Raw genomic sequence first — 22499 nt, forward strand, 5'->3', positions numbered from 1 at the left:
ATTTTGATGATGTGAGAAATGAATGCATCGTAATATAATCAAAAAACCGATCACGGCTCATATGGTCACGGAAGCAATTCAAGTTGAACATTCGATGGGTTTTCCAGTAGTCATTGAGGCGGTTCAGTTTGAACGTACCAGTGTGAAGCAATAGGCCTATGAACTTTTTTAGTTCGTCTAAAGTTAAGTCCTTCCATCTGTGAATACGTGATCGTGGCTCAGTGGAAGGCCCAAAAAACAAGTCAAAAGCGTACCTGTTTGTATCTGCTACGATACTTTCCAGCAGCTTGATCGTCAACCAAAAGCAAAAACCAATCTACCGGCTTATTTTCTCTTGGCGTAGGGACTAATAGTTCATTTTGTTTTGTGAAAGGAATAACTGTAGGGGGTTGTAGCTGTGCAGACCATGCAGGGTTTAGTGGAAAAGTTCCGTCATCATCCAAGTCACTTTCGGAAATCGGTATCACTTTCCTGCACGGAACTGTCTGATTCATTGTCAAGGTCATTGTCTATAACCTCCCGTTCAATCTGTGAGTCACTGAGTCCGGCAGCCATTGTTATAGTCACAAGTATTTGTAGGAAGTATAAAAAAAACTACATAGCAAATAACAAATATAACAACAAACACACGACCACACTTCACGACACTAGCAACGAACAAAGAAAGGCGCCAGCGGGACACGAACAGTGCAGTGTAAACAAAGATGGCGGTTTCAACACGCGCACAAATAATCGCCCTTCCTTGTACGGAGCCTGAGCAGGCACTAAACGACCAACGTAGTGATGGTGTGATGGGGACGCCGGGCACCCATGCGCATGCGCAAATGGATTGGTATGGGACGCCGGCGTCCCACGCGCAGTGAAACGTGTTAAAGAAATACTTAGGAAAGGCAATATTAGTGTTGTAAAACATCGCTAAAAGTAGCCAAAATAAACGTTAGTTGGATAATATTGGTATGGCTATTTTTTACCATGCAACTTTAAAATCTACTAGAATAAATAGGAATCCATGGGAAAGTTTAGAAAATATGTTAATAAGAATGCTATTTATGTTGACGTAGATCACTGAATGCTGCCAAATAAAACGTTAGTTGGTTACGCTCTATTTGAATGTTGTACTTTTTGCCCTCTGAAAGTAAGCTCATCAGGGTTCTTGGATTTTAATTATGTTGTAAAATATCGATAAGTGTGGCAAAATAAACGTGTTCGTCCGATAAGCTCTGTTAAAATACGCTACTTTATACCCTCTGAAAATAAATTTGTCTGGGCTCATTGCATTATGAAATTGACATCTCTATTGGAATAAATGAGATTCATTCGATAATATATAAAGTACTAAGAAATAAGTCATAGTTATGACTATTTGCTTAAAAAACCGTCCGATAACAATGCTCTCATTCACGACCTTTACACAGTTTAATATTGAAATTTACCTTTCTATAATCTATAAATACTATAAATGCTTAATAAACCTGGTTTTCATAAAGGTACCAAATTAAATGGCAAGGAAGTCTCATTTTAACAGAGCGGTCCAAATCAAAGGTGACTTTTGAACACAACCAGTGGTCTGACAGGGGGGGGGGGTGGAGGTACGACAGGATGGCTCAGTTGACAACTCATACATGGAAGAGCCTCTCCGTGCTGCTCGACTCTGTTATCTAGCGATAACGTCGGTACTGTACCCCCGCCCACCACGCCGCGGCCGCCGCGCCGCACAGGTCAGGCTACTTGCAGTAACTACTGATAACAGCTCGACAGTGTGCTGCAGTCCTGGGTCTGTGGTCAGTCGAGTCCAGTCTCGTGGTTCAGTCCTGTCGCTGCTCTACAGTTCTATACTCTCTGCTGACTATTATTTCTCTGGTTCAGTTTGGAACAATTATTTCTTCGCATATCATTTCAGGTTGTTGGTTTTATTTCATCATCCGTTGATTAGAGTTTTCCTAACACAGTCGTGTTTTAATTTGTTTTAAGAATATCATTTGGTTTCGTTATAGATATTTTTGTTTTTTGTCTTCCTACCTATTTTTATACTATCCCTATTTTTGATTTTCTTTCCTATTTTTTGTTAGGCTTTTCTTATTTTTTTACTTCAGGTTTTCCTTCCTTTAAGTTTCCCCTTCTCTGTAACTTTTTCATTTTTTCAAAGAGAACTACTTTGGGGTCTTTTTCGTTTAAGGGCCAGCACCTTACAAACATACTATACCTGACTGACAGTGCATTTAATCGTTTTTATCTTATCAGTGGTAAACGCGCGCCGCTTATCTTTTGCCTGTAATGAAACCTGCGTTAGTTCTGTCTGAGTTGTGTGTGTGTGAGAATAAAGCGTGGTGAGTTGATCTGGGCTTGGACTTTGCAAGCTCGAGTTAATGTTTTTCAAAAAGAGCAAGCAGCGCAAAGCGCTGCGCAGCGGGCAAGCATCGCGTGATCTGAGTTTTGAATAGGCAAGCTAGGATCTTTTGTGCTGGCCCTTAAACGAAAAAGACCCCTACTTTGTTTTTCATTTCGCATTTAATCTATTTTCCATGCTTTCTATTTTTTAACTGTCGAATCGGACTTTTATGTTGGAACACATTGAAGTAGATGGGGTGATGGTATCTCATTGTATTGTGCCTGTGGGTACTGATGGGGCTTGCTTCTTTTATTCCCTTGTCATACCACATGTACGGCAACGTCTCCCATGCGCCTCAAATACGAGCAAGCGTTGTAGAATACGTTTGTAACAACTGGCAAAGGTTTGAAAACCACCCAGCAACTGGCAAAGGTTTGGGTACACTACCCAGTGGAGTTCTTGCACACGCTTAATCCTCCAGGCATTCCACCACATCATCTTTACCTCAAAGTTGGAGCTCCAATAATGTTGCTTAGGAACCTGGTTCCACCTAAGCTCTGCAATGGAACTAGGCTACAAATCAAAGCGTTGCACAGACACGTTATACAAGCCGTAATATACAGGAGGAAGAGGTTTTTATCCCACGCATTCCCTTAATTCCATCGGATTACCATTTTCAGTTTAAAAGACTACAGTTCCCTGTCAAACTCTGCTTTGCTTTGACGATAAATAAATCGCAAGGGCAGTCCTTAAAAATGGCCGGTGTTTATCTAAGGGAAGACTGCTTCTCTCATGGCCAGTTATATGTCGTTTGCTCACGAGTTAACTCTGCTGATAGTTTAACTATCCTTCAGCCTCGTGGAAAAACAAAGAATGTTGTTTTTTAGAAGTAGTATTGTAAGTTCCGTAAAGCAATCCAGCTTATGGTTTAATAACTGTTGTGATATAATCAAGTGACTGTTAAAGTATTGAGTTAGGTAAAATCAGTACAATAAAATTTAAAAAGGAGGAGTTGAAAACATTGAAGCAAAAGTAATGAGAAAAACGGCGAGTTAATAATATGAAAACTCATTTAATTAATTTGCATTTATAGAACTCCTGAAATCCTGCAGTAAGATTCATTAATAATTTTCCTGTAGCGAAGCACGGGTATTCTGCTAGTAGTTTATAAATATAAATATCATAGATGGTTTATCGATCACTCGAGTGTTGGACGCTTATTACACCGCAGCCAATCAAAAATATACAACATGCTTAAAAAATTATTATTACTTAAAATATTTATCGCTAATCATTATTTTACTTACTTTATTTACGGTCAATATTTACATATCTAAGTCACTATCAATTTGTGTTCGAAATCACAATCAAACAAAATATTCGCAATGAGTACACACATAATATTATCTCAGTGAACAAGGACACAGTTTGCATAATTTATTATTACGCAAACATGTCCAAGCAAATAAACAACAAAACAAGAAGAAACACAGTGTAATATTTACAAAGTCATGTTCGGTCTGTTACGCATGTATGGACTTCAAGTCGGTATTGAATGGTCAGCGGTATCCCATCAGTAGTGCTAATTTTGGTAAAGGCCATAATTGGAAGGTATCGAAAGGGTTAAAAAAATGAAAGTATAACATAAGACTAAACCCCGACAGTCAAACAGATAAGTAATAGTTAAATTATATTCAGACAATTGGTTAAAAAACTGAAGTCGCCATTTCAAGGCTTTGTATGATTGATTTAAAATTTATTTACCTTTCTGACGGTTGATTAGCGTGTCAGCCAACTAAGAACAACTAAGAACTAAGAAAAATATTATCTGAGGAAAATACGACCATTTCATATGTTTAAACCCTTTCGGTACTCCTATTTGAAGCCACTAAATGTAGCGCGATTCACGGTCGATTTCTTCTGTAGACGGAATCCATCTATATATTTCAAGAAAACCCAGTTTATACGATTAAAAAATGCAAAATAGCTCGTGGTTTCTGAAATCATAATGTTTCACTTCGCTCGCTGGTTTTTTTTTTATAATTACAACCATTCTTTGCGTGTATTGCTTCTAAAATAGGCGGAAACGACGGAAAACATTCTAATATACAATGGAGAAAAAGGCTTTTTCAAATAAAATAAATTAATTTTTTAACGCATTTCAAAGTTCAGCTTCAAAAGACATCGACAACGAGAGAAAAACAAAACTGGCGAAGTTGTTACCCTACGCAATACCATAACAAATCTACTTGCCATTTCACATAAATATCTATTAGAGAATGGCTCTGCTCACTGGAGAGATGGAGTAGTATTGGCAATGTATTATAAGCTGTTACGTCATACGACATCTAAAAGTACCATGCAGATCTTATTGTAATTATTTTCAACTAATCGCTTCATCACTTCAAATAGGTATGGAATTGGTTACTATTTCATCGACTTATCATCTTATTTCACCTTAATTATGCTTCTATTGAACGTGTTCCCCACTAAACAGGAATAAGTTCATATAAATATCAAAAATATTGTTATTTCCTGATAACTGTTTGTTAATGAATAACATTGAATCTAAGTTGTCAAAGAATACAAAAATACAGTATTTTTGAGATAAGGTATGATATATATTTAAGAACCAACATACTTTGATTTAGCGCAACATTTAACCGTTTTCAGTAGACCTTAAAATAGAAGAAAGTATCCACAGAAAGTTGCTCATCAATATGCGAGGTTTAAAAGGCTCAAAGAGTACCGCGTTTCTTGAAATACAGCTTCCCCACAAACACTGACGAGACCACATGTGGCGGTGGCGCGCACGTTGGAGCTTTATTCAGTTGATCTTTATTTATACGGGTTACTTTTCAACCTCCGCCCTTTCCTTTGCTCTTTGAAACATCTGATTTGAAGCAGCTTCAACTGACGCAAAATGTGCGTTTATTGGAGTTTTATTGGCTGAATAATTTCTTATAAAGTTCAGTGGACGGTAAAGATAAAATTTATTTTTTGTGTTAAATGCCATATTTTTCGAATTGAAAGAGATTTAGTTAATTATAGGGGACAATCCTAACATTGAAGAAAATAAAAGGAAAATCTTTCACTCACTCATCACTAATTCTCCAAATTCCGATTACCTCAGAAAGTTGAAATTTGGCACACGAATGATTCGTGACCTAAATGGCAAGAATTGTCAAGATATTACCTATCCATAGGAATGGGGTTGCAACCCCTATCAGAACTTTTTTCTAATTTCCCGATGACTTAGGAAGATGAAAATTGGCACAAACGTGCATCATTACTTAAATCGAAAAAAAAGGAATGTTCATGAAAATAGACCACTTCTAGGAGTTGAAATAGGGGTTTAGCTCTAGAAAAACTAAGTACGAGTATATTTCTGCATTTCATCTACCAGCTGGCCTAGAAAAATTAAATTTGAAATTCGCAGACCTTATGCTCTTAATAGACAAAGTTCAGATTTGATATGAAAGCCAATCACCTATACGAGTTGAAATAGGGTTTTTACCCATATTTAATAACTATAATAACTACATTGTTTTATTTAACTATCCGTTGTCTAATAAATGTGAAATTTTACACACATTTGTCTTATGCTCTCAAAAACTATAGCTACCGAAAATATCTTAGACCGGAAGTAAATGGAAAAGGCAGAACTTAGACATATTTCACACCAAATAAAGCTGTTAAGACCAACATAAGTATATATTGCCATGACTGGGGCAACATTGCAATTGCTACTATGGCCACGAAAATTTTTTAGATAGGAAGTAGATTACAATGACCGGAAACGATCACTTTTTCTTCTAAGAGGACAATTTATGGCCAAAATTTGTACATATTGTTTTGCTCACGACATTCTTTTAGTGGTCGGAATTTATGCTCTAGAAATGTCTAAAACCGGAAATAGGCCTAGATAAAAGGTCCTAAAGAAAGTCGCTTTTTGACCGGTGAAGACTTTTCAGACGTACATATGTATATTTTTACATATATATTTGTATATTTTTTTGATCTAGGCAACAATGCATAAACTTCTACGGCACCTAAAACACTTACACCGGAAATAGATTTCAAGGAAAAAAATTAGATGCTGTATGATTGAAGCAGGCTTTCCTTACCCTTATGTATATTTGTTCCTAGTTGGATCAAATCCAATCCAAACGCTACTACAGCACCACAAATACCTTAAATACCTTAGCCGACCTTGTTTTTTTCATACCCGCGTATGTATATTTTGTTTTATTCTGGCAACAAGGCAAAATCTACTATTACGTATTAAATATAATTAATTCGAGACGGAAATGTTTGTACATATGCAAAACCTGAAACTAAAGCCACTAGCAAAGACTTTTCGAGCTCTTGACCTTGTTCAATAAAAACTATAGACCTTAAAATTGATCAGGGGGCTTCCAGTGGCTATCAATTATTTTCAGGAGTGTTTATTAAGCCATTTAAAAATGTCTATAACATGAGCTACCAGTTATTCAATAGCAAGTCACGGGAAAAGCAGAGAGTAACTGCTAGTTTTACATAAATTAATAATTTAAATAACTTGTTTTAAAACGGTTATAAACTGGAATTAGTTTTATGAAATTTATAAAGCGGACAATCAAACCCAAACTTATTATTATGCTCGATTAATAACAGAGCTTAGAACTGTCTTTGAACAGATCTCTCGGACGTATTAGAAATCCATCTATTTAAATCTCGAGTGAATTTTAAATTTTTAAGCAAAAATTTCTTGTTAGTTATTTTTTATTATGATTTAGAAGTAATTATAAATAAATACTGGCAATATCAATAACAGAAATATAAACATATATTCATTATTTATCATGCCACCAAAATTGAGCAAAAACTAAAATAATATTAAAAATTAACATTTTTTTTAATATTTGATTTGAAACGTTTCTTAACTATTAATATTTTAGGTACCATACCATAATATAGTTTAACACATGTTTAATAATAAATTAAAACATTTAAAGACATTCGGGAAACTTTACCTAATGGAAAATGTGTACGGTATATCTGAAAAGTATGACGTAATCTTATAAATAAAAATAAATTACTAAATGTGTTGCTAAGCACTGATCTCAAGAACAGTTGGAACATTGTGGGCATTTTTTTCTGAAATATTCGTTGTCCAAGGAAGGTTCGTAGTTAGAGAGATTAGATTTTTTTTAATTTGGAAAAATAATGATAATGTACAGTATATGTTTCACAATGCAAATGTAATTAACATAATACAGCTGTTTATACCTTTCTTGGGTTGTTCCAGTTGAAGTTCTTTAAAGAGGCTGAACCAATGTTTAATATTTTAATTAGATAGTATTTAGTACACAGAGCGTGTAAATGCAAATAACTCAGTCAAGAAATTGGAAATACTTTATTTAAATTGTTTTTTAATACTATTAAGATACTGTAATAGAACCTACCTTAATGAACAAAGCTGTGAATGTTTGCACATAAGGTAATCATAACTGGTTGGCTTCCTTGACACTGTGATATGGCATCTTACGATAGCTTAAAGAAAAACAGGGGAATGAACTCTAACATGCCTCAACTTGCCATTCTTTCCCAGAACTGTTGGTCTGAGAAACAGCAAGACTTCTATAAAGCAAAACCTATTATATATGATAATTTTGATATATTGCATGAAGTTAGTGAGGAAACTGGATTTTTCCAGAAATTTCCCATCGTTCAGTGATTCAAAAAGAATCAGTATCACAGTTGCCTTAATACATCAACTGTATTTAAAAGCAATTGTCATTTATTATTGGCCTCTGGTCAGTCGTAGCTGGCTGGTCAGCTAGTGCAGACCTATCGAGACCTGTATTGTGTAGTTCAGTTTTAATAATTAGTGTTGTGTTTTTTATTAAGTGCATGTTTTAGAGTTAGTGAAATTGACACACATCATGGTGGTTGTGATTCCTGACTTATGTGTGTCACAACGCTCTGGTATGATTTGTTTATTTTAACCTAGTTTGTAATATTATGTGTTAGGTTAGTTATTTGCCTGAAGAAGAGGTCAGATTGCAGATCTAGAAACTTAGTGTTGCTGACTTTTTTATCACTAAATGATGGCAAATGTCCGGAAAATCCTGTTTCCTTCACAAGGCTTCCATCGTCAAAACAAATTTCAAACAAAGAAAAGTTAGTAAGTATTTCTCCCTTATATTGAGAGTAGATATTTTATAACCGTCGTATGCTTTTCAGCCCTAAGTATGAATGTAATATGTTGCTGGAGATATCTTAGACCGTTGAGAAGATTGCAAGATCAAAAAGCAGGATTCTGATGTCTGCTTAATCATGTCTTAGTCGGGACAATAAGGCAAACAAATTTTATATCGTAAATACATAGGTTGGAATTTAATTTAAATTACCTGAAGTATGCGCTTTTTTACCAAAGTAAGCTTCTTATTCCTATGTGTTTACATATATTTTCTTCATCGAGTCAACAAGAAAAACTCAGCTATGGCACTGAAAATATCTTAGACCTGACAAGGACTGGAAATAAACTTTCCAAAGTTGGGTTTGTGAGACCTAGTTATATTTTCTTGATTGGAACAACAAGGAAAACTCAGCTATGGCACTGAAAATATCTTAGACCTGACAAGGACTGGAAATAAACTTTCCAAAGTTGGGTTTGTGAGACCTAGTTATATTTTCTTGATTGGAACAACAAGGAAAACTCAGCTGTGGCGTCGGTAATATAATTCATTCGAACCAGAAATACTCGTGTAGGCGCAAAACGTGATATAAGATCAGTCCTCCCTTTGCTCGTCTTAACCATGAACACTGAAATAATAATTGCCTGATGCATGTTTATTTACGTTTATAAATTTAGGAGACCATTACATTACACTATTCGTACTTTATCCAAATAGGCTATGCGTAGCATTTGCTACATAGGCAATTTAAAGTTTATTTATTAAACATGTGTGAGAGAAAATATATGCGAAAATATCTTAGAATTTAAGAAGTGTTGTCAAAATATAAGTAAAACAAATAATGTAATTTCTCAAGAAACGGTCCGCGGATTTAGGAATAGTACAGTAAGACAACACGTTTTTCTGAAACTCGACTTTGATAACAGGATTACAATAGGGGTAGTTTAAGATGGCAATGGGTCCCTCTGGCCTTGTGATTGAATAGTCGGAGGCCAATCAAACGCGTCGGTGATTAGTTAGCTGGTTAGGGGAAGGTGTCGGTATAAAAACAACCGATACGCGCATCTCGGCATCTTTTTGAAAATATTTTGTTATTTTAATTATTAATAAACTGTTTTTGAAGGAATTTGAGAAAAAATTATCCTTTCCATCTACAAATATAGGTTTTTAAACTGAATGAGAATACGTGCAATTAGAGTAATAAAAAAATATGCAAAGAAATGTTGTGGAACTTGTGGATCTCTGTACACCGCGGGTAACAGCTAGCATTTACTAAAAAGATTTCATGGTGGATGAAAAAATAGTGTTTTGTAAATTCAGCAAAAAAGGCTGCAGTTAAATAAACCGTAAACGTGATTTTTAAAATAAAGAAAGCATCAAGTAAGTAAATAAATAATATGAGTTATAACTTATTTAGCCATATATATATATATATATATATATATATATATATATATATATATATATATAATTTGTATATATATATTATATATATAAAATTTGTATATATAATATATATATATATATATATATATATATATATATATATCCTATAATATGGATATGACAGGGGATCAAAGCTACCACTAAAGAACACACAAATATCAAGAGAAAAATGTTCGAAATAAAATTTAAAAATTAGATACATATCAAATGTTCTTTATAATACTGACGTATCACTAAAACTTAAGCATCCAATCATTGATGTGATCTTACTGATATCTCTTTTGAGATAGTAACAGATATCCAGAAGGGTCACTTCTGTTTAATGTTTACCTGCTGTGAGAACCGTTACTAGGCACATCGAAACTGGAGTTACTGGGAATCCCAATGGATACCCAAGAGCGGCACATCACTGGTAAAAGGTTTATTTTACTATGGAGAATTATTGTAGGCGTGGGCCGGGAGTTTTTAGTGTGTTTTTTAGCTCCAGTCCACTATTCTCTTTTGCTGCATCTATAATCTGGCGCTGTTACAGACTTAATTCCTGGAATTGGGAAGAGATAAACAAAATCTGAAACGAAGAAGCTCAAAACGAAATCCTTAAGTAATTTCGACATCAGAAACGCACAGACTACAAAATGCAGTTTAACCCAAGTGAACAGGTATTCTCGTTGTGGCAGTTGCACAATTGAGTTCACTACGATATATTAGACAGGATCTCTAAGCACGGCGGAGCAACAGAGTTTTTCCACACACAGTGTAGAAATGAGGGGAAGTGTTAATTAATGTGAATGTTGAGTTTATCTCCAGTTCACCTTCCTCTTATTGCGGCGTCTGAAATGTGACGCTGTCACAGATTGTCCAACTAAACAAGAAAAGGTAAACTGGAGCTAAACTCAACATTCACACTGAATTAACATTAATTTATTTGTTAGCTTCATATATGTGTAAAAATATATTTAAATGCATGAAGTAAACGTGTGAATTGTCAGTCATTATATAAGTAGTATTTGGTACATACAATTACCTTACATACCTCACATAACTTAAACTTTAAAAATCTACGAACTAATGACACAAACAAACCAAAAGATCTATAAAATATCCAACACAAATGAACTTATTATCCATAATTTAAAAATAAATTCTACCACAGAGTAAAACGCCTTGCTTATGAGGTGGGGTCTGAGGGAAGATCTACATGATCTCACGCTGCATTCACGCTCAGATGGATTGGAAAGGCATTGAAAAGTTTCATAGCGGAGTAATAAGCTCCCTCGTATAGTATAGTTTAAACCTATGTATTGGATACTAGTAATCAGTATGGTGCAACGAGTAAGCAGTACAATTATTGGTAAAATATGCTAACATTATTTTTTAGAAAAACTAGACATTCAAATATGTAAATTGAAAAAAAGTGTTAGAATTTTGTTTTTTTTATGAAAATTTTTTACTGGAATCTCTGGGTTTCAGGTTAAACATTCTCCTTACGATCATTTTCTGAATCAAAAAAGTTGAGTTTGACTCAACGTAATTTCCTCAAAACATGACCCAATATCTCAAGGGCGAATATGCATAGGCGTAATAGACTGCAAGACAGTATCATAGTTGGCTGACCCTGCAATAACTTTGATAGCAAAACAGGCGGAGCTTATAACTTGCCAGCCAAGTATGACAAATGATCCCTCCATTTCAGATTTTGATCTACTACCACACTTAAAAGTTTTGCCGATGACACTCTTAATATATCCTCACATTTCACTTCTACATCAGGGCTTTATAGTGTTGAGAAATATATGAGTTGATTTTTATTCTTATTAAATAAGATTCCATTTATAGTAAACCAATGTTGAGTTTCTAATAATGTTGATTCTCAACTACTTTTTGTTCATTAGTGTAGAACAACTAGTGTAGTGTCATCAGCAGAAAGTATTGATTTCGCTATAGAGAAGGCATTTCCCACCAAGTTACATTATTGATAGGCTTTTAAAAGTCTAAACAGAAATACCGTCCCCTTTCCTATTTGACTGGTGCAGCTTGGAATGGAATAACCACCACTTTTCTGGGTTGGCTGAGGTGTTCACTACTCCCTAAAGGTGGTTGTACCATACTTTTTGCTACCTAAATAAGGATTTTTCATTTCATTTCATCATGGAATCTCGGCGGGATGCGATCCTAATGAACCACCCTCACCGATCTTGAGTCTCCTATCATCAGAGGCAATGCTGGAGATCTTATGTGTCTGTAGAGTACTTTAGAGATTTTCTCAGCTGCATCTCCTAGTAAAAAATACACAAAATTTTACTTATTTTTTGTTTAAAGCATATTATTTTTGGAATTTATAAGATCTTATCAAAGAATAAACTCTTTAAGTGTGATCAAGGCACTGCTTGCCATGTAGTATAATCCGGATTTATTAAAATGCACTCAAATAGTCGCAGCACCCAATAATTTCCAATGAATGCTGATTAATTCATGTAATTAGCCATGCCATTCGCAGAACAAATTGGCTATTTCGCAGTGAGTGTGAGGTCTATTACGCAACAGCCAACCACATCGGCGTCACCAAACTGGTTAGCCAGATCGGTGAATAGTTATTAATGTAACAAGCCCGTAATGGCTGTGCCCTTTTATAATTCGTGACGAAGCAGGTGTAGTATAGTGGGAGCTAAGAGGAGTAAAGAAGTCTTAGTAATAATTACTATATGCAGTCCCGACTACAAAATACGCAATAAAAGAGGACATTTGAATGAAATACGAGTGTTAATGATGAATAAGATAAAACCTTGTTAGTAATTTAGTCTAGCAGATACTTAGCAAGTATCATTAATTTTCCCAATATCCAATAAATCAGGAGAATCATAATAACAATGCGTCATCTTATTACAAATCTAAATATATAGAAAAAGTATTAAGAAGTATTACTGCGTATGGAAAATAATGCACTTTGTTCAAACAGAAAATTATGAGCACTACAATTCTTAGGCTGATCATTAAATACTAAACTAATCAACTTACTTAATAACACAAGGGATCAGTAGTGTAAAATACATGTGCATACATTAGTTTTCAAATATTAATTTTCTTCACAGGTCCACGCAGGTGTCTTTTATTGCGCTTTAAGACAATTCAGGGAAGAATTAAATTGTTATATAAAAACACTGGAAACAGTGAGTTTAATATTTTTACAATGTATTTTATTTAGAAAAACAAAAAAAAATATCGCTCCCAAAGTAATAAAATTTCATCATGGACTCAAGCAAAACTACAATCAAGTAACAAACTAAGTCCAGTAATGGAATGCCGTTTAAAACAATAATAATGTACCCTGGGCTGTTCTTAGTCACTTTTACTGAACTACGCCTCTAATGATAATTTTCTTGTTATCAGTAATCATACTATTTTTGTACGGTACCCAACAGTTTTTTAAGTTAGAAAAATACGAAGTGTCTAAGTCAACTACTTGGAATGGGTCTTTACTACATCATCACATACATTGAACATTAACATTAGCCAGTTTTATGTTATAAACTAGTAACGTTTACATACTCACAAGAGAATGATTCAGTTGTAATATTTTCCCTACCACTGGCAATGCGGCATGGATAATTTTTTCTCTCATGAAACATCTGGCTCACCAACTACTGTATTTTCAATTAGTCCACGTGTCCAAATAGTTCGTTATACAGGGTGAGTCTGACCACCCCGTGCAGTATTTACAGCTGTCTTAATAACTGACTTCCACACTTTTTCTATCTCTTTTCTCCATAATTTGGCCTCTCCGAATCCGTTAAAATTATTTTTAATTTTGAAAAATGCCCCTAAAGGGCCCAATTTGGGGGGTAGGGGTACTTTTTTGGGAATTTTTAAATGTAAAACATGGGTCATGTGATACATCAATTTAAAGGTCTTATTACACCGAACATTTTGGCGCAAACAAAAGTTTAATTATCTTTAACCGTATGTACAGGGTGTACCAAAACGTTTTGAAATAGGACTTTAAAATAAAGTACCGTGTTACCCTACCTACAATACGGAACAGCTCCAGATTTTTTTCCTAACTTGCTATTGACCTATTTTTCCATGAAATATGTGGTACGGGCATTTTTCACTGGATTTTCTAAATTTCAAAATATTCAAAATTTAAGAATACAAAAAATCCTAACACTCAAAATTCTTAAATAGCAACATATAATAAATTTTTATATCAAATAAAAGGTCTTTTTAAAACAAACTTTTTTTTGTATTTAACTTTTTTCCCTATCTCTTACTGTTTCAAAATGGCAGCCGAAAAACTGAATTACGTATATCTGTTTACAAAATGTAACAAATTATTTTTATTTGAACAAACAGGTTTTGTGATTAAATAAACAGAATTTGTTATGAAATCAGGCCAAAATTAAGCATGTTTTAATTTTCTAATGTGGCCCAATATTTTTGTAGTAGTTTCCATGTTATCTTTTAAAGATAACATTGATTCATGTATGCACAATCTCATGCAGTCTAGGACTAGAAAGGTACTTTGTACCACCCTCAACAGGCTTATCACTTGCGGTAAGCTGGCTAGACATCTTATCTGACAAATGTGATAAGGCTACCCTTAGTCAGTTCATTGGTGTCTGCTGTTAAGGACAGCTTGTGGTTTTTCGAAATGCCGTACACAAATGCAGAGGCATTCGATATGTAATGGTGTTAGGCGAATGTTTTCAAAACTATGTGGCTTCTGCGAGGGTATATGCCGAACGGTTTCCAAATAGAGAACCTCAGTCACGAATGGCCTTTCAAAGACTTGCTATTCGAGTTCGTGAAACAGGACAGGTACAGCCTGACAGCAATAAAGGAAAAACGCTTGCAAGGCCTGTAAGAAGTGATAGGGCACCAGAAGTATTGGCGGCAGTGCAACTAAACCCAAATGATTCTTCCAGAAGAATAGCTATTGATTCTGGTATGAGTCAAAGTTCAGTGGTGAGGATCCTGAAAGACAATAAAAATGCATCCCTACAAGATGTCCCTGCACCAAGAACTTCATGGTGATGATGGCATTCAAAGAATGAATTTTAGTTTGTGGGCAAGAGAAAAGTTGCTACAAAATGAACATTTTTTTCGCAATCTACTATGGTGTGACGAAGCTACATTTCGGAGCAACGGCGAAGTTAACCGTCACAACATGAGGTACTGGGCTCATGAGAATCCCCACTGGATACGAGAGGTTGACAACCAGAGGTACTGGACTGTGAATACTTGGTGTGGTATTGTTGGTAGGAGAATTGTAGGTCCTTTTTTCTTGAAGGACACCTAGATTGGAGAGACTTATAACAATTTTTTAATTAATCACTTGCCTAACTTATTAATAGATGTACCTGACGAAGTTGTTGGCAATATGTGGTTTATGCACGACGGTGCTCCGGCTCACTACTCGCACAACGTCGCGACAAACGCTTGATGAACAATATCCTGGAAGATGGGTTGGAAGAGGTGGTCCAGTTAACTACCCACCAAGATCCCCTGATTTGACCTGTATGGACTTTTTACTTTTGGGGTAGGCTGAAAGACTTAGTTTATGTTTTACGACCGACAACACCCGACGATATGATGCAGCGAATCCGGAATGCTATAAATTTCAATCAGCCACGAAGAAGTGTTTGCGAGCTGTAGATAGCTTAAGTTCCAGATTAGAACTGTGTTTTAGCAAATGACGGACTACAATTCGAGCACCTTTACTAGCAAAATCAATGAAAGGTAAGATTATGGCTAGTTCAGAGGTCATTCAGAGCTATTAGCAAATTAAAAATTAAAGGACATATTTTTATTTCACATAATTTAAAATTAATTTGTTACATTTTGTAAACAGACATACGTAATTCAGTTTTTTCGGCTGCCATTTTGAAACAGTAAGAGATAGGGAAAAAAGTTAAATATTTTTATTTTATTAAAGATTTTTTGTGTTCTTAAATTTTGAATATTTTTGAAATTTAGAAAATCCAGTGAAAAATGTCCGTACCACATATTTCATTGAACAATAGGTCAATAGCAAGTTAGGAAAAAAATCTGGAGCTGTTCCGTATTGTAGGTAGGGTAACACGGTACTTTATTTTAAAGTCCTATTTCAAAACGTTTTGGTAACACCCTGTACATACGGTTAAAGATAATTAACTTTTGTTTGCGCCAAAATGTTCGGTGTAATAAGACCTTTAAATTGATGTATCACACGACCCATGTTTACATTTGAAAATTCCCCAAAAAGTACCCCTACCCCCCAAATTGGGCCCTTTAGGGGCATTTTTTCAAAATTAAAAATAATTTTAACAGATTCGGAGAGGCCAAATTATGGAGAAAAGAGATAGAAAAAGTTTGGAAGTCAGTTATTAAGACAGCTGTAAATGCTGCACGGGTGGTCAGACTCACCCTGTATAACTAAAAGGTGGCAGCACCGACCAGACCATGAAACAAATCAATATTGATGGTGGCTTAGCCCCTTCTCTGTTTCAAAATGCTAAAAGATCCCAAGAACATAATCATGCACTTAAAAACCTAAAAAGTGCGGAAATGGTTTGCCACTCAAAAAACGTTCATAGCAACAACGACAGCAAAAAACAAAACGTCACATACACCAGCAAAACAGGAACACTACCGAAATTAGTGCCCGTCTATTGCCTCTCTTTTTATATTTTAAGTGCATACTTATGTATTAGGGTTGTTACACTAGAGAAAGAGGGTAGATTTCAATCCTCGAAACGTTGTACTTTTTGTAACCCATAACGATGGCAAATGTCCGAAATCATATTGTCCCTTCAAATGGACATTCGTAAGTCATTTTGATTCTTACACTCTCTTTTGGATATTGATTTACAATTGTGTAAAACGTTATAATACGGATGAAATACTAAGAATTATATAATTTATTCAATAATTAATCCAAAAATACGTGCGTCGCAAACTGAGTCGTTCCGCTATCGTTTGTTAATTAATTGCCATACGTTGTATACTGTCGTAATATTGTGATTTAAATCAGCTGTGTAAACACAATATGTGTTTATGGTTATTTAGTGTATGCTTTGAAGTAACCTATAAATAATATGATCATGTGTGATTTTCAATACATTTATCATCCAAAATTATGATATTTCTAAATTAAATAGTTAGATTTATTTAACTGCCCGAAGTATATATTCTAATGTTGGGTGGAATCAGGAATGCAGTTGTACTTAAAGTATCTAGCATTTATTGTTTACATTGCGCTGTGTGTAGCTGTAGGAATAATCATCACCCTGATCACCCCAAAGCAGTGCATCTCTAGGAAGTGTATGCAGAAGAGCAACCTGGTCCTTCAGGACATGGACCTGTCAGTGAAGCCTTGTGACAATTTCTACCAGTACATATGCGGAAATTACGTCGGTCTGGGTGAAAAGCGTGGGAAGTCCATCACGGAAGCGATTCAGAAGAAGCAAATTGGTCTGTTGTCATCCTACTTAGAACTGCCTTCGAAAAAGAGCGACGATCGGGTGTTGAGGATTATAAAGACGGTTTACCAATCGTGCTTGGATATTGAGCAAATTGAGGAAGAAGGAGTCCAACCGATAGCAGACACGATTCGGCTAGTCGGGGGGTTTCCTTTGGTAGAGGGGAAGTTCTGGAACACGCTAATTACTGATCGCCCGTGGTCATTGGACGTCGGTGAGTACAAAGCAAGGTACGCTGGTTTCCAAGGTGGTATCATTTTTGAGTCAAATGTTCGACGCTATGAAGTAGACGACAAGTATTATGTCCACATTAAACCACCAGATAGTTTACATTTTACAGATGCTGTCTTCAGAGCGTACCATACTTATATCAAAAATATTACTTCAATACTTTGTTCTTTGAGCAAGAAATACTTAGCGCCTGAAGAGAAAGAAATTGAAGACTCTGTCAAGTTTATCAAAGAACTTTTCCAAATCGAAAGGCAGAGAGCGGGATGTAAAGTAACGTACCGACTGGAAGAGTTGGAAGACTTCTCCAAGGAATTTCCATTTTTAGGATTGAAGAACTATTTGACCCAAATGCTGGCTTACGTTAAACTGCCAAAACGTATAGCTGTGGCAGCTGAAAGTAAGGCATTCTTCGCCAAAGTTAAGGATATCATGGCCAGAACGGACAATCGAATTATTTCAAACTGTCAGATGATTTTTAACATTCTACAAGTAACACCTCTTCTTCCTTCTTCGTTCAGACAAGCCGAATATGTGCTATCGAGGACAACATATGTGCCGCATACTGTAGTTGGATCTGACAGACGTTCTCTGTGTACGAAATTAATCACCAAATCCTTAAGCTCTGCAGTGACCGCGTTATATCTCAGAGATGTATTTCGATACAGAAAAGAACAGCGTTATTTTTCATATTTATTAGCCACTCTAAAATCTCACATGATACATCTAATCCGCAATATTCGCTGGATGGACAAAGAGACGAAACAAAAAGCGATTATGAAAGTAGATCTGATGAACTATGCGTACCCTGTTTCTGACGATGAATACGAAGAGCTCACCAACCAGACCGCTTTCAGGATCTACTACGAGGACCTCTGCTATATTCGCAACACCTCTATTCTTGCCTCCTACCTGGGGCTGACGCAATTCAGTTCCGACCAGAACTGGGATCTTTTAGAAAAAGACACCGACGTTTTTGACGAAAACATCGATATATTTTCCTCGGATATATTTTACGACTTCCACAGAAACGCGGTTGTTGTTCCCATTGAATTTAAAAACTACCCGGCATTCAACGGCCGTTGGCCGAAGTACCTGAACTACGGCGGACTTTGCAGTAAAATAGCGATGGAGCTGTTCCGAGGTATCGGCCTCTCAGGATCCAATTTTGGTGTCCAAGGGAAAAAGAACAATTGGTGGTCGGTCCAAACAAAAGCTGAATACAAAACGCGAAATAGGTGTTTTGTAAAACAGTATAACAACTATATTAGATCTTTCACGGATACGGAAATAAGAGACTCCGAGTGCATTGAGGACATAGAAATCCGCCTGGCTGGCGTAAAGATAGCCTACCTGACTTACGCTACGATAGAACGGAAAAGGTTTTTTCCCGAGCGGAGGCTGAGAGGGTTGAAACATTTTTCGCCGAAACAAATGTTTTTCGTGGATTTCGCGACGTATTACTGCGACGTGGACAGGCCCCCACCTCAAGGTAGGAATCTGACAGAGTTGAAGGCCAGCGAGGAGCCTAACGAGTACAAAGTGATCGGCAGTCTCCGAAATTTGCAGCTGTTCAGCGATCTGTTCGAGTGTTCTCCTAACGACGCGATGAACCCATCAGGAAAATGTGATATGTGGAACAGATAAAAGAGTGGTGAAAAATACCCGCATCATATTCTTTACCATTATTTTGTAAAGTTTTCAGAATACGTGCAAAGATTGAGCATCTCGCAGACGTTACTGGCAGATTAATTAAGTAGCAATAAAATATATTATGCATGATTAAAACCAAACATTTTAATTTACTGTTGGATAAAATAAATCATCCCTTTAAATTCTTATTTCTATATTATAAGTTTCCTGTCGCAGTGAAGCTTATAGTGGTGTCAAATCTTACAAATCTCATTAAAGTCCATTTTAACTATACAGGGTGTTCATTTGAAAACTTCAAACTAGTGCGAGGACTTATAGCCCATGTAGCAAAATTACGTAAACGGAGTGTATAGTATTAAATTAAGGGAACAAAAAAATATTTTCAAAATGGGGTGCTCACCCTCGTGCCCCCCTCCGGGCCTAAAACCAACATTTTTAAATGGTAACTAATACCTTGTGACACCTCAAATTGAAGCTCATAAATATGCTTTATTTTGGTAAAAAAATTGAAATTGGCCAAGCCGTTTGGTAGAAGCACCCAGTAATGTAATTTCTTACATTAAAATTATTAGTCTATAAACTGCTGTACTACTGCTAATAACAACAACACATACATGTATATAATACATATATAATATAACATACATATATATACTACTATACATATACTATATACATACTATACTATATATATATATATATATATATATATATATATATATATATATATATATATATACATGACCTATTTATATATAGGACCTATTTATATCTAGAGAAATTGTATAAACCACCCTTGCACCTTTCAGTCATGTTCCTTACGCTGAAAAGTCAGTCAGGAAACATTTCCAGTTTAAAGTCTTGTAATTGTTACTGAATATGGGAGGTGTAAGTTTCTCTGAGACTTGGTAGCTGAGTTTCCCAAGTTTGCACATATCTTGACCTGGAGTAACTGCTACTAAAACTTTTCCAATAATTTAAACTTTGGTTAGTGTCTGTTAGTTCCTGCCACCTGGGGCTCTCTTGCCATTTTTAGAACTGAAATGAATGAACTTCTTTCAGTGCTATAGTTTTTCGTAGTTGTAAAAAGTTAGAAAATTAAAGTTATCATTTGAAATAGTTCCCTTATATAAAGTTTGTATTGATAACTAACGCATTACGTCACAATCCCAGTCCTATATATCCTATGAGTAATTTGTTATACTTTAATTTATTATACAGTATGTTAAAATATATAAACACACACACACACACACACACACACACACACACACACACACACACACACACACACACACACACACACACACACACACACACACACACACACACACACACACACATATATATGAATGTTTTTCTGTGTGTCTTATAGAATCGCAAACTATTTCACAGATAATTATGAAAATCTTTATGTATATGTATTTTTTCATGCAGAAGGTTTATATGCTATGCTCATTGATGTAACTAGCCACCAGGCGCTGCAAAAGATAAAAGTACTGAAAGCGCCTGCACACTATAAACTGCAATTACGAGACAGTTACATATTTTACATAGCCAAACACTGTTTAAAGGCGCTAAGTTATGATGTATACTTGTCTTAAAGATACATTTCTGGTTGAACTTAAAGCTTGAGTGTTAGACAATTTTATAATAAAGTACATGTACGTGTACAATGGCTATAATCTTACACAGACATTCTTCATCGTGGCAACAAGGCAAACTCTACATCGTCGTTGGAAATATAATTCACTTGAACCAGAAGTGCACATACACGGACAAAGCTTACGTTATGTGTGCGAAGCCGCAGGTAACAGCTAGAGTAGTCAATGAATATGGAGTTGTGCATGACCGTTACTGTCCATTATTGGTAAAATCTTAAATTATAATCAATAATCACGTTATACCTACAAGCCTTGTTCCCAATATTCAAAAGGCATCAAAGTTGTAAACTTGCGGTTTTGATGTTGATTCTCTGTTCCTGCTATTCGGCGATCCTCAAATCTGTCCAGCATAATCATCGCTTGTGACGTGTGCAATTTTATGGTCAACTATGGGTATCTGTAATGTAGAACTGATCACTCTACATTATAAATTTCAATTTATCAATATAGCGCGCCGATATTGTACCAATCGTACCATCGCCCATACGTCACGGTTGCCTTTTCTGCTGGTAAGATTAGCCCATAGAACTCCGGTGGACTGTTAACTTCACTATCTGATGACACGTTGCGACTGGTGAACTGATAACGAACAGCTGGTGTGAGTGATTAGTTATGAAGCTCGGGGAGTTACTGGATTTCGTCGGTGCCGTGTACAAGCTTCGCTGGATTTTGTGAGCCAACTAATACATTGGCCAAGGGTTTTTGGGATTTTGGCTTGGTCCACCCCTGGACTGCTTGCTGAGCCTTGTGGACTTATTGATGAGCCGCCGCGCTGCTATAGTGGGTACTCCAACCTGCACTGCCGACACCGGTGATCAGCTTCTATCGTGTCGCTCTCCACCTATCGTTATCGTCCCGCGGATCCGCTCGCGTCGCGCCACGACTCTTCTCGTCACGGTCTGAACCAGACGTAGGCCTATGTGCGATGTGACTCCCAGTTGGTGAGTACAGACCTCAATTATTTCACAATGTGCTCTTGAGGATTACTAAATATTGGACACGCGGACTGACGCCTGTTGCGGTATAGCTACCCTTCTTGTGTGGGAGTACTCAACACTGCCCGTCACAATTAACTGTACCCATAGGGGCATTATTGTGTATATATATTGTATTTGTAAGTAATTATTTGTGTATAATGGTGCCATTTATTGTATCGATTAGCTTAATAATTTTTTCTAAGCGGCTTATTTGTAAGGGTTGATTACTCTTGGAAATGTCATAAACAATTTTCCACAGTAAATAATTATTACTTAACTACAAAAATCTAGTGTTTTGTCCTGTGTTACTTCTAGTAACTAGAAGGATATAACCTCGCATAAATATTAGTGTCTCAGTCTTGTCCACGGTATTCAGAATACTACACTAAGATTGTCCGTGCAATCCAAAGGCTTAATTGATACCACTGGATTTAGTGTATGGTAGTAGAGAGCCTTATTAGTATTTCCTTGCGAGAAGGAGTCCTGTTCCTTGTTGGAGTCCTGCATTATCTACTGACCCACAACAAGGTGGCGCCCTTACACACCGAGCAAACTTAGGGAAG

General features: G+C 36.0%; 1 protein-coding gene across 1 annotated transcript; it reads left to right on the forward strand.

The window, feature by feature from the left end:
- Positions 1-17001: 17001 nt before the first annotated feature.
- LOC124361410 (neprilysin-21-like) lies at positions 17002-19566 on the forward strand. The gene has a single exon (XM_046815460.1). The coding sequence runs from the start codon at positions 17148-17150 to the stop codon at positions 19287-19289; it is 2142 nt and encodes a 713-aa protein (XP_046671416.1). The 5' UTR covers positions 17002-17147; the 3' UTR covers positions 19290-19566.
- The last annotated feature ends 2933 nt before the right edge of the window (positions 19567-22499 follow it).

Source organism: Homalodisca vitripennis, chromosome 4 (genome assembly GCF_021130785.1).
Source record: "Homalodisca vitripennis isolate AUS2020 chromosome 4, UT_GWSS_2.1, whole genome shotgun sequence".
Taxonomy (NCBI): Eukaryota; Metazoa; Arthropoda; class Insecta; order Hemiptera; family Cicadellidae; genus Homalodisca; species Homalodisca vitripennis.

Bases quoted from the DNA above. Each gene is read 5' to 3' on its own strand.
- LOC124361410 (XM_046815460.1), top strand. From the start codon at position 17,148: ATGCAGTTGTACTTAAAGTATCTAGCATTTATTGTTTACATTGCGCTG.